The 12,125-nt window shown below is 45.6% G+C and overlaps 1 protein-coding gene across 2 annotated transcripts in view; it reads left to right on the top strand.

Moving 5' to 3' along the window:
- DYM (dymeclin) overlaps window positions 1–12,125 on the top strand; it is a 265,771-nt gene that overhangs the window by 43,329 nt on the left and 210,317 nt on the right. For both annotated transcript variants that reach the window (XM_064176432.1, XM_064176434.1), the window contains exons 7-8: window positions 6,449–6,574; window positions 8,947–9,089. In XM_064176432.1, the coding sequence (XP_064032502.1) occupies window positions 6,449–6,574; window positions 8,947–9,089 (269 nt within the window). The remainder of the gene's footprint in view (window positions 1–6,448; window positions 6,575–8,946; window positions 9,090–12,125) is intronic.

The raw sequence follows: 12,125 nt of genomic DNA on the forward strand, positions 1-12,125 counted from the left end.
GCCCAGCATGAGGGAGACGCAGCAGGACACGTCAGCAATGCTCTCTGCTTCCAGTTGGTGTTTCTTGAGTGCCCCTCTGGGACATTTCCAAATGTTTGGAGGCAGCTGTAACGAGCTTAGCGCATTGCTGTCTGCCACAGTGCCTGTCTGCCATCAGTGGGTGTCAAATTAGGAGCCATTCCAAGAGGAAAGATTACGTTCACTTGGAGCTGTTTTATCCTGAGACTGATAACCACATATTCAGTTTGCTTCTAAATGTTCAGAAATTATCCTGTTCTCAGTGGTGACTTCTCTTTCACCTTTCTGGTGGGCCTTCAGGAAGCAGGGAAATGAGATCTGGTTCCTGTACCATTTCAGAGGTTGGGTTTTTTTCGTTTCTTTTTTTATGAATCAGCTTTTTTGGCAAATTTCCTAAATTAGAAAATGAGTTACCTTTTAACCTTTTCATTCTCGGAGTAAACAGCTTTGACAGGGTCAAAGTGCAGGAAAAAGCATTTACACTGGGAGGGTTTTGGTGGTGTGAGTTGAAATGCAGAGGTTTGCTTCTGACTGTTCAGCCTGTTTGCTCTGGAAGTGTGAAATCCTTTATGAGCTCTGAGCCCCTGTGCGCTCAGGCATGGAAATAGCTGAACTTGATAGAGTAATTAAAGTGTTTACAACAGCACATGCCCTCAGAGTGCTGACTGGAACTACCAGATGAGATTTCTTTCTGCATTGCCTTTGTGCTTCACAAAATCCTAGAATGGTTTGGGAAGGGACCTTCAAAGGTCATCTGGGCCAATCCCCATGCAGTCATTGGGGTCATCTGCACCTGGAGCAGATTGCTCACAGCTCCAAACAACTTCACCTGGAATGGTTCCAGGGATGGGACATCTCCCACCTCTCTGGGCTACCTGGGAAAGGCTCTCTCCACCCTCACTCTCAAATATTTCTTCGTTCTCTCCAGTCTGGACCTCCCTCTTGTAGACTATCACCCCTTGTCCTTTTGTAACAAGCCCTACTCACAAGAATGTTCCCAGTTGTCATCCTGGTTCCTCTTTCATAGATCTTTCTCTTGTGGGCAGGGAATAAATCTGAGTGATGATGTGACCACAGAGGGAAGTTGTGATCAATGCTTGGAGGTTGTAGTGAAGTGGGAATAAGTTTCTTCTTCCAAGTAAGCAGTGATAGGACAAGAGGAAATGACCTCAGGTTGCACCAGGAGAGGTTTAGATTGGACATGGGGAATTATTTCTTCCTGTAAAAGGGTTGACAAGACCTAGACCACACTGGCCAGGGCAGTGATTTAGTCCCCATGCCCAGAGGAATTTGAAAGTTACGTAAATGTGGTGCTGAGGGAGATTTTAAGTGCTGGTCTTGAAAATGCAGCAATGTTTGTATTTGATGATCTTGAAGGTCTTTTCCAGTGAAAACAATTCTATCATTCTACTCTATGGTTTTTCATTCTCTGAATTTTTAAAGGAATGCATAGGATGTGTCTGCAGCTACTTGTGGTCAGGAAAGGTCCCAGATACAGGTGAGAAACATTTGCCATGAGTTCTAGAGTTCTGTCTGTACCAGACTGTTTTCCTTGTGGAAGAATTATATTTTAGGCTGATACCAGTATTATCTGAAATATCCCATCCCTGATATGGGAATATTTCCTTCAGTGGGAAGGAGAGAGAGAAATAGAGAAAAGTGAGAATATAAATTGAAATCTCCAAAAGAGAAAATCCAAGAGGGAAAACAACAGCAACAAAAAGACTGTAGAGTGCTCTATGAAGTCCGTATATTTGGGGCTTGAGCTTCATCTGTGGATTTTTTTGTTTGTTAGAAAGGAAAAAAAGAATCAAAGATGCTCAAAAGATCTTGCAGTTCTTCAGGTTTTCTGAACTAAGCAGCTGAATAACTCTGATGTGTAATTGATACACAAGTTCATTATTTCTAGTTTCCTCCAGTTTTCTGTCAGCAAAGGATTTTGAAAGGAAGTTTGAGCTCAGCATAAATTCCATGTCAAGTCATTCTTTGTGACCAGTAGCAATGAATAAAATGAAAATCAATTCAAACCCCACCTCCCCTATTCTATAGTATTTCAAAATAAATAAACAGAGTTTTCTTTGAAGCTGGCAGAGGTTCCTTGTAGTTCTTGTGACCCCTTACAAATGGTTCAGTTCTACAAAAACTGTGCCTTTGACCCTTGGTAGGGGAAATAATTTTATTCTGAAGCTTTTTCCTTGGCTGATAGATTAAGGGTGACTAGTGGAGTGTTTACCCTGGCTATGAGTTCTCTGGTTGAGTTTATGTCACAGCAGATTTAATTTGAACAGATTCTAGAGACTGAGTGGAATGTTTCTGCAGTTAAATGTGCCCTAACTGCATTTTCAATAGCAAGAAAATGGAAATAACTGGATGGAGCTGTATGGATTTCTGCATGCAGAAATTCCTTCTGCTTTTTTCCTTTCAGATGTATTTAGGAACATAGGATATTAGGGGTTGAAAGGGACCCAAGGAGATCATCAAGTCCAACCCCCCTGCCAGAGCAGGACCATACTATCTAACACAGATCACAGAGGAAAGCATCCAGTCAGGCCTTGAAAGTCTCCAGGGAAGGTGACTTCAGAATGTCTCTGGGAAGCCTGTTCCAGTGTTCTGTGACCCTTACAATAAAGAGGTTCCTCTTTGGGTCACAAGGGTCCTCTGATGGTCATCTAGTCCAACCCTCCTGCACTCAGGAGGGACATCTGCAACTGAAGCAGGTTGCTCACAGGCCCAGACAACCTCACCTGCAATGGTGCCAGGAATGGGACATATACACCTCTGTGGGAAACCAGGGACAAGATCTCACTGCCCTCCCTGTTAAACATTTATTGCATCTTTCCACTCTGAATTTCTCTCTTTTAGTTTCAAACCATCACCTCTTGTCCTGTCACAACAGGCCCTCAGAAAAAGCCTGTCCTTGGATTTCTTAGAGGCCCCTTGAAGCACTGGAAGGCCACCAGGAGGTTTCCCTGGAGCCTTCTCTTCTGCAGGCTGAACAAGCCCAACTCTCTCAGCCTGGCCTCCCAGCAGAGCCCTTCCAGCCCTGCCAGCATTGCTGTGGCTTACTCTGGCCTTGCTCCAACAGGTCCCTGTGTGTGCTGTGCTGAGGACTCCAGATGGCACACGAGGGTACTGACAGCAGATTGAAAAACAAAAAATAAATCAATTAATATATTAAAATAACCTCTTTATGTCTTTACATTGAATCTTATAAGAATAGGAAAGAGTTTCATAATATCTTATCAGTTCTGCTATCCCACTTGTATGGTTTGTTAGAAATATGGAAGAATGAATGAAATGGAGAAAAAAGACAATAAACTCTAAAATCAGCTTCCTCTCAGCAAAGTGAGCAAGAGGATATTGCAGAGGCTCTCATTATGAAGTTAGTTGGAGGCATTCTTGTATCCTGAGCCTTGCTAATGATAAGCTGTCTGGATGACTAAGCCTGAAAAGGTGGTTGAGAGAGGAGTGGAATCCAGTTGGCAGCCAGCCACAAGTGATGTTCACCAGGGCTCAATGTTTGGGCCTGTTCTCTTTAATGTCTTCATCAATGATCTGGATGAGAGGGTCAAGACACCTTCTGTACATTTGCAGATGACACCAAGAGGGGCTGCAGTGTTGATCTGCTTGAGGGATGGAATGCTCTGCAAATAGATCTGGCCAGGCTGGATCCATGGGCTGAAGCCAATGGGATGAGGTTCAGCAAGGCTTGGGTCCTGCCCTTGGGTCACAGCAATGCCCTGCAACACTCCAGACTTGGGGCAGAGTGGATGGACATTGCCTGGTGGGCAATGACTTAGGGGTGTTGGACAGCAGTGGCTGAAGATGAGCCAATGTGTGTCCAGGTGGCCAAGAAGGCCACCAGCATCCTGGCTTGGATCAGCAATGATGTGGCCAGCAGGAGCAAGACAGGGATTGTCCCCCTGCACTGGGCACTGGTGAGGCCAGAGCTTGACTACTGGGTTCAATTTTGGGCCTCTCTCTCCAAGAAGGACATTGAGGGGCTGGAGAATGTCCAAAGAAGGGCAATGAAGCTGGTGAAGTGTCACAGCTCTTGTGAGGAGCAGCTGAAGGACCTGGGTTTGTCCAGCTTGGAGGAAAGGAGGCTGAAGGAAGATCCTCTGGCTCTCTACAGCTCCCTGAAAGTAGGAAGGAGCCAGGTGGGGGTTGGTCTCTTCTCTCAAGGTACAAGTGGTAGGGCAAGAGGAAATGGGCTGAAATTGCACCTGAGGAGGCTTGGGTTGGACATGAGGAACAATTTCTCAATGCAAAGGGTTGTCAAGACCTGGCCCATGCTGCCCAGTGGTGTCGTCCCCATCCCTGGAGGGATTTCAAAGCTGTGGTGCTGAGGTCTAGTGGTGACCTGCCAGAGCTGAGTTAGTGTTTTGACTTGATGGTCTGAAAGGTCTCTTACAACCAAAATGATTTTGTGATTTTCTTTTTTTTTCCTCTAGTGACAAGGTATTTTTTCAAGATGTTGTTTCTGCTTTGATAGAAAATGTTTTTCTTTGCTAGTGGCTGAACCTGTAGCAATCAATACATATTGATCTTCTTTGCTTTGCTTGGGGTGTTCACTGCAAGGCATCACAGTTTTGGAGAGGAGGCACTCAGGCTTTCTCCTGGCTGAAGTGAATTTGCAGTAATGCAGCCATGTCAGATTGTAACCTCTAGCCTGAGCTAATTACCAGTACTCTCACAGGCTGACTTCCTCAGTAGTGGGCAAATAGTCAGGTAGCTCACAGAAACTCCAGCTGTTTAGAATGTGTTTCATGATTTGAAGGGAGAATGTTATTGAAGCAGCTTGTCTCTTCCTGACCTACAACTTAAAATGTTACCCATTCAGACACTTGAGTGCAGTGAGTTTGCATAACCTTCCCTTTGAAAACATTTTTGTATTAGAGGTGGTGTGGTTGTGTGGACTGTGGGACAGTAAATGTGATTCCAGTCAGCTCTTGACTTGGACCAAATATGTGGTGCTGTGTTCACTCAGAAACCTCGTGCTGGAGCTGCTGCTGAAGAGCTGACCTTATCCTGTCTGCATACCATGATGCATGAAATTCTTCTTCCTTATTTGCTTTGCTGAGATCCCACCTGGAGCACTGCATCCAGTTCTGGTGTCTGTCGTAAGATAGGCACTGAACTGTTGGAGCAGGTCCAGAGGAGGCCACAAAGATGATCAGAGGGATGGAGAACCACTCCTGAGGGGCAGGCTGCAATGGTTGGGGCTTTTTAGCCTGGAGAAGAGAAAGCTTCAAACAGACCTAAGAGCAGCCTTCCAGGACCTGAAGGGGGCTTCAGAGGCTACAAGAAAGCTGGGCAGGGACTTTTGACAAGAGCATGCAGTGACAGGATGAGGGGCAATGTCTTTGAGACTAGGAAGAAATTCTACATAGTGGGAGTGATGAGACACTGGAACATGTTGCCCAGGGAAGCTGCGGATGCCCCCTCCCTGGAGGTGTTCAAGGCCAGGTTGGGTGAGGCCCTGAACACTTCCAGATGTCTCTACCCATGGCGGGGGGGGTTGGAACAAGATGATCTTTACAACACCTTTCAACCTGAATCATTCCATGATTCTGTGATCCTTGGAGTAAGGGATTTTAAAGCTATGTAGATGCAGTGCTGAGGAACATGGTTTAGTGGTGGACTTGGTGATCTTAGAGGTCTCTTGCAGCCAAAGCAATTCTGTTGATATCGAATTGTGAAGGGTACCACAGAAATTAAGCAGTAACAGTGGGAGCAACTTTAAAATGGGTTACAGAGTGGCACTGTTGGACCAAATGAAGTGTCTGTTGACTTTTGGAAGAGGTAAAAATGATCTTTGGTTGGTAGCAAGAATGGTAATGGTTCATGTCCAAGTTCTTTCATTGTACCTTAAAAGGTTTCACGTAGCCTGCAATTTATCGTTGATTAAGGAGGCAAATGCTGTTTTCCTCCACTATGCTATACCTTGATGTCCTGAGCATTTCTTAGACCTGAACTATCATTTGTGTGTTCTCTTCCTTTATGAAGGATCCACTTTTCCTGGTAGATGGGACAAAACATTTCCCTGACTCTTATCTTAATGATTTTGTGACATTTAACAGGACAAAGTACTCAGTTTTGAGATACATTACTTATTTTTAGATTGAAGTGTAGCCTGCAAATCAGAGCTGGAATGTTCTGGGCAGTTCCTCGGTGTTTTCACATCTTCTGATGTTTTGGCAAATCACAAAATAATGCTGCTATCTAAGAAAAACAGCTCACTGCTGGCATGAAGGGATTCTGGGTTTTCTGAATTCGCTGTTTGTGTGTTCCCAGTGGAGCCTGGCTCTGTGGTAAACAAGGTGTAAGCTCAGGTGAAGCTACCAACTTTTCCTGGAAGTCACTTTGTAAACAAACCCAGTAAATGAGTAGTTGTTTATCTTCCCCTCCCCTTTTTCTTTCCTTGCAGAGACATTACATACAGCATTTCCCTGGAAGCTGTGACCACTCTCATCGTCTTCCTCTCCTGCCAGTTGTTTCACAAAGAGATTTTACGAGAGAGCATCATCCACAGATACCTGATGCATGGTCGATGGTATGTCATCTGGGTGGTTCCTCCTGATCAGAAGTGGTCTGAAGGCTCTGCTGTGAGGGCAGGCTGAGAAAGTTGGAGTTATTTAGGGATTGTTTCAATGATGATCAATATCTAAAGTGTCAGGAGGATGAGGCCGGATTCTTTTCAGTAGTGCTCCAGCAGGCACAATATGGGATCCGGGAGGTTCCACCTGAGCAGAAGGAGAAAATTCTTTGGTGTGAGAGTGCTGGAGGCCAGGAGCAGGCTGCCCAGAGTGGTTGTGGAGTCCCCTTTCCTGGCCATTGTGATGCTGGGCAAGCTGCTGTGAGTGCCCCTGCTTTAACAGGGAGGTTGGACTGGATAATCTCCAGAAGTTCCTTCCAGTGCCAACCGTGCTGGAATTCTTTGAGTCAACCTGAAGAAGAGAATACTCTGGTTAGACCTTACTGCCTCCATTCAGTACTTAAAGGACCCTAGAAGAAAGCTGGGGACAGACTTTTTCCCAGGGCCTGTTATGACAGGACAAGGTGTGGTGGCTTGAAACTAAGAGAAGGAAATTGAAAGTGGAAAGAAGGAAGAAATGTTTGAGAGTGAGGGTGGTGAGAGCCTGTCCCAGGTTGCCCAGAGAGGTGGAAGAAGTCTCCTCTTGTCACTATTCCAGGTGAGGTTGTTTGGGACTTTGAGCATCTACTCTAGTCGTAGATGTCCCTGCTGACTGCAGGGAGCTGGAATGGATGAGCTTTAAAGGCCCCTTCCAACCCAATCCAGTCTGTGAGTCTGTAACATGCAGGAAGAGGAGGGAGGCTCAGAGTGACTGCAGGCAGCGAGGCCCAGGGTTGGCCTGAAGCATCAGCAGCAGAGCAGAGCCTAAGAACTTGTGTAGTTTGGTGGTAGTTAAATCTCTGAACTGAAGGAATTTAATGTTTGGGGCAAAATGGAGAATTTTTGCTTGAGGCCATGTGTATGTTTAAGGTGGGAGTAGCAGATACTTGGAGAGGAGTGGGAATTTGTTGTCTGGGAATTTTGGAGAGGGAATGAAGTTGATCATAACACAGCTCTTTTCTGTTCAACTCTGAATCATGCAGGAATGGGAACTAACACTTTGCTGCTGTGGAAATCCTCTTCTGTTTTGGAAGCATTGTGAACTTTTTATTAAACCCCAATTTTGGTGTGCATTTGTCAGAATCACTGATCTGATGTCAGATGTTTCACTGGCCTTGCAGACTGGCTCCAGTCACACACATAGAGACAGAAATATTGGGGAGGGTGTGGAGAAATACTTTTGTTACCTGTTCTGTGTAACTAAAGCAAGGAGCAAAAACTGAAGAAATAAGTTTGATGGTGACACCAAACTGCGAGGGGTGACTGACACAGCTGGAGGCTGTGCTGCCATTCAGTCAGACCTGGACAGGCTGGAGAGTCGGGAGGGGAGAAATGAAATCTGCCAAGGACAAGTGTGGAGTCTTGCATCTGGGAAACAGCAATTCTATGGAGCAGTATAGGTTGGAGACTGACGTGTTGGAGAGCAGCACAGGCTAGGACGTGATGGTCCTGGTGGACAGAAGGGTGCCCATAAGCTAGCAATGTACCCTTATGGCCAAAAAGGCCAGTGGCATCCTGGAGTGGATTAGAAAGTGGTGAATGGGTAGACAGAGGTTCCCCTGCCCCTCTACTCTGACCTGGTGAGGCCACATCTGGAATATTGTGTCCAGCTTTGGGCCCCTCAGTTCCAGAAGGAACCTCAGGGAACTGCTTGAAGGAGTCCAGTGCAGAGCCACAAAGGTGCTGGAGGCAATGGAACATCTCCCTTGTGAGGACAGGCTGAGGGAGGTGGGCAGTGTCAGGAGAATGGAGCCAGGCTCTTCTCAAGGATACCCAGTGATAGGACAAGGGTCAGTGGGTGAAAGCTGGAGCAGAGGAGGTGCCACAGGAACATAAGGAAAAGCTTTTTCACTGTGAGAGTGCCAGAGCCCTGGAGCAGACTGCCCAGAGAGGTTGTGGAGTGTCCTTCTCTGGAGGTCCCTTCCAACCCCCAGCATTCTGTGATTCTGTTTCTTTGCATAGATATTTCTTCAGTTGTGTCTTGAAGGAAAATAATAGAACTATTCCACAACCTAAGTGATTGATTTAAAAATTATATTGAAGGAGGAAAACTCTAAATAATTTCCATGGTCCTGCTGGGGAAGGTGCTCCTGCAGAGCCCTGCTGTAACCAGTACATCTTTGCATGAGCAAGACCTCAATGTTATTTCCCTTTCCAGTCTGGTCCAGACTGGGAGAGTTACTGCCTGCACTGCATGCCAAGCGCCAGCCTTTGTACCCTGCCTTGTGGGTTTACTGTGCCAAACTTTTCAAGCTGTGAGTCAACTAAACCTGTTTTCTTTTGCATTTCAGCCTCCCATACACCAGCAGACTTGTGAAAACATTGCTGTACAATTTCATTAGACAAGAGAGAAGCCCTCCCCCAGGGACCCACATCTTCCAGCAGCAGACAGACGGAGGAGGGCTGCTCTACGGCATCGCTTCGGGGGTGGCAAGTGAGTCTGTTTGTCTGTAAACTGCATTTCCAAACCTAGGAAGACAGCTTCTTTGTGATCTCTCCTACACACACTCCTGAAGCCCATTTCTGTTTCAACAACTTGTGCTAGTGTGCACAGAATAGCTACCCACAGGCTTGTGAGGGTTGTAATCTTGCAATATAGTAGAACCTGAAGCAGTTTTAGCTGCAGGGTTGCCTGTAAGACAGCATACAGTGGAAGTCACACTTAGTCCCTGTATTTCTTTTGTTAAGATATGTTGGAACAGGGCCAGAGAAGGCCACAGCAATGCTGGCAGGACTAGAAGGGTTCTGCTGGAAGGCCAGGCTGAGAGTTGAGCTTGTGCAACCTGGAGAAGAGAAGGCTCCAGAGTGAGTGGTCTTTCAAGACTTAGAGGCATAGAAGAAAGCTAAGGACAGACTTTTTCTCAGGGCTCTTGTGACAGGCCAAGGAGTGATGGTTTGAAACTGAAATTCTCCACTAAAGTGGAGAGAAGGAAGACATGTTTGAGAGTGAGGGTGGTGAGAGCCTGTCCCAGGTTGCCAAGAGAAGTGGGAGATGCCCCATCCCTGGAGCCATCACAGGTGAGGTTGTCTGGGGCTGTGAGCAACCTGCTCTAGTTGCAGATGTCTCTGTTGTCTTCATAGGTGTTGGACTGGATAATCCCTAAAGGTTTCTTCCAATCCAAACCGTTTTGTGGTTCCATGAGTGGATAATTATCATTCTTCAAGTTTCGTACAGTATGAGGAGCAGCAGTTACAAGCTGAAACACAGAAGGTTCCACTTCAAGTTGTGGAGAAACTTCTTTGCTTTGAGGGTGACAGCACTGGCCAGTGACAGGACAAGGAACAATGGTTATGGGCTAGAACCTAGGAGGTTCCACCTCAACGTGAGGAGACACTTCTTCATGGTGAGGGTGCTGGAGCACTGGAGCAGGCTGCCCAGGTGTTGTGCATTCTCCTTCTCTGGAGACTTTCAGAACCTACGTGGATGCATTCTTGGGTGACCTACCTTAGGTGATCCTGCTTTGGTGAGGAAGTTGGACTCAATACCTCTGGAGGTCCCTTCCAGTTGCTGACATTCTGTGATTCTTTGATTCTACAATGTACTTTATGAGCATGTTCTTTACAGTCACTCACTGGATATGGTAGAAGATTGTACTTAGATGGTTTCAAGGTCCCATCCCAAGGATCCTGTGATGTGAGAGAAAGACCTAGATAAGAAATTTTGTGACATATTCCAGTTTGTGCCCTTCCCAGCAGGTTTTGAAGTAATGTTTTTTCATGCATAGCATGACTAGCTTCTGGGGGTACTGTTTGATGTAGAAACATCATAGAATCGTAGAATCAACCGGGTTGGAAGAGCCCTCCAAGATCATTCAGTCCAACCTAGCACCCAGCCCTATCCAGTCAACTAGACCGTGGCACTGAGTGCCTCATCCAGGCTTTTCTTGAACACCTCCAGTGGACGGTGCCTCCACCACCTCCCTGGGCAGCCCATTCCAATGGCAAATCACTCTCTCTGGCAAGAACACTAGAAGAGCGTGAAAGAGGTGACAAGATGTTTTGTTTGGTTGTTATCCTCTGTACTGTGGTTGCTACACCATATACTGTTTTTGGGTTGGTGCTTTCTCCTTTCCCCACACCGATGTGTTCTAGTGGTGTGTGTGTCACACATAAAATCTCTTCCTAAAGGTTCTCTTCCATGTAATGAGAACAAAGCACAATGTACTGCTAGCAGTAAAGATAAATATTGTTTTCTTTTTCTGTGATACATAACACCTTACAAGCCAGTTGCTGTTAAAACTGATGCTACTTATTTTACTCTGTTGTGAAATCCATTCTCTGGCAGCATCCTTAGGGAACAGTAAAGTTCAAGCTGCAAGCATTCTGCCAGAAAACACTTCCCAGTTTGTGACAGTGTGGTGGATTTCCTCATGGAGGCAGTAAAAGAGCACCTCTTGGCCACAGATGGCTGCTACTTGTGATGAGGTTACACACAGCTAAGTATGCTGCTGGAACATTTCTTTTGGTTTTCAGTTTACACACTGAGTAGACCACTGCCATAGCTGAGCTCTGCCTGGAACATAAATGCATCAGAAAGCAGCTGCTTGGTTTGCAGTTAAACAGAGGTTTAATTAAATAGTTCCCTACAACCTTTTTATTTGAGAGTCACAACAGGTACATTCTCTTCCTACTTCTCAATTGCTGGAGAAAATTCCTCTTGAAATGTTTTTGTTTTTTTCTGAAGCAATTTTCAGTGGGTGGTTTGTACTCCTGCTTGTTGTCGCTGTGTGTTTCGATGCCTCTGCTTATCTGGTGGGTTTTGTGCTGCTTGGTTCTAACTATTTGAGTGTCTTTCTGCCTCAAAATTGTCTTTTTTCTTCCTCTGGTTACTGGTTTGGCTTCTAAAGTCTACCACTCTGTAGCTCCTCTGATAATGTTTCCCCCCATGACTTTTTCCTTCTTGTGTATTAGGTTTATATTCCTTAATGCAAACCTTTAAAGTTTCTACCTATGTCTGTTCTTGAATCTTCCTCCACTTTCACCCTCTTCACTCCTCTTGTTCTCTTAAGAGCTCCCTTGGTTTACTCCTACGTTTGTTTTCTTGCTTCTTTCACAAGTACCTCAAGTGCCATCTCCTCTCCCCGTGAATTAAGGATCTTGAGTTCAAGCTTTAAGCAAAAGAGCCTTTATAAGGAGCTTTCTAATGAGCTGCTTGGGAAAGAAAGAGGGGAAAAAAGTGCCACTTTGCATTGTAAAATAGAAATGTTTGTTCTGTTTGTGCCCAGGCTGCTGAGTAATGTTTTTTGTGTCTGATTATTTGCCTCTGTGTGATGTTGGACTATAGGTGAAACTTGGACACAGTAGGACTGGCAGTGTAAATGCCATCCATAGTATTTCTGAATTAACCCCTTGAAATCCTTTGGCTTTTGGCTTGGCTTGAGCTAGAGCAGAGCTAGCTCTGCTCAGTGCTGTGGCTTCCTTGCTCAGCCTCTGCTCAACCGGGCACTTTCTGCAGTTCAGGGCAGATTTG

The sequence above is a fragment of the Pogoniulus pusillus genome, chromosome Z, assembly GCF_015220805.1.
Source record: "Pogoniulus pusillus isolate bPogPus1 chromosome Z, bPogPus1.pri, whole genome shotgun sequence".
In the NCBI taxonomy this organism is placed as follows: domain Eukaryota; kingdom Metazoa; phylum Chordata; class Aves; order Piciformes; family Lybiidae; genus Pogoniulus; species Pogoniulus pusillus.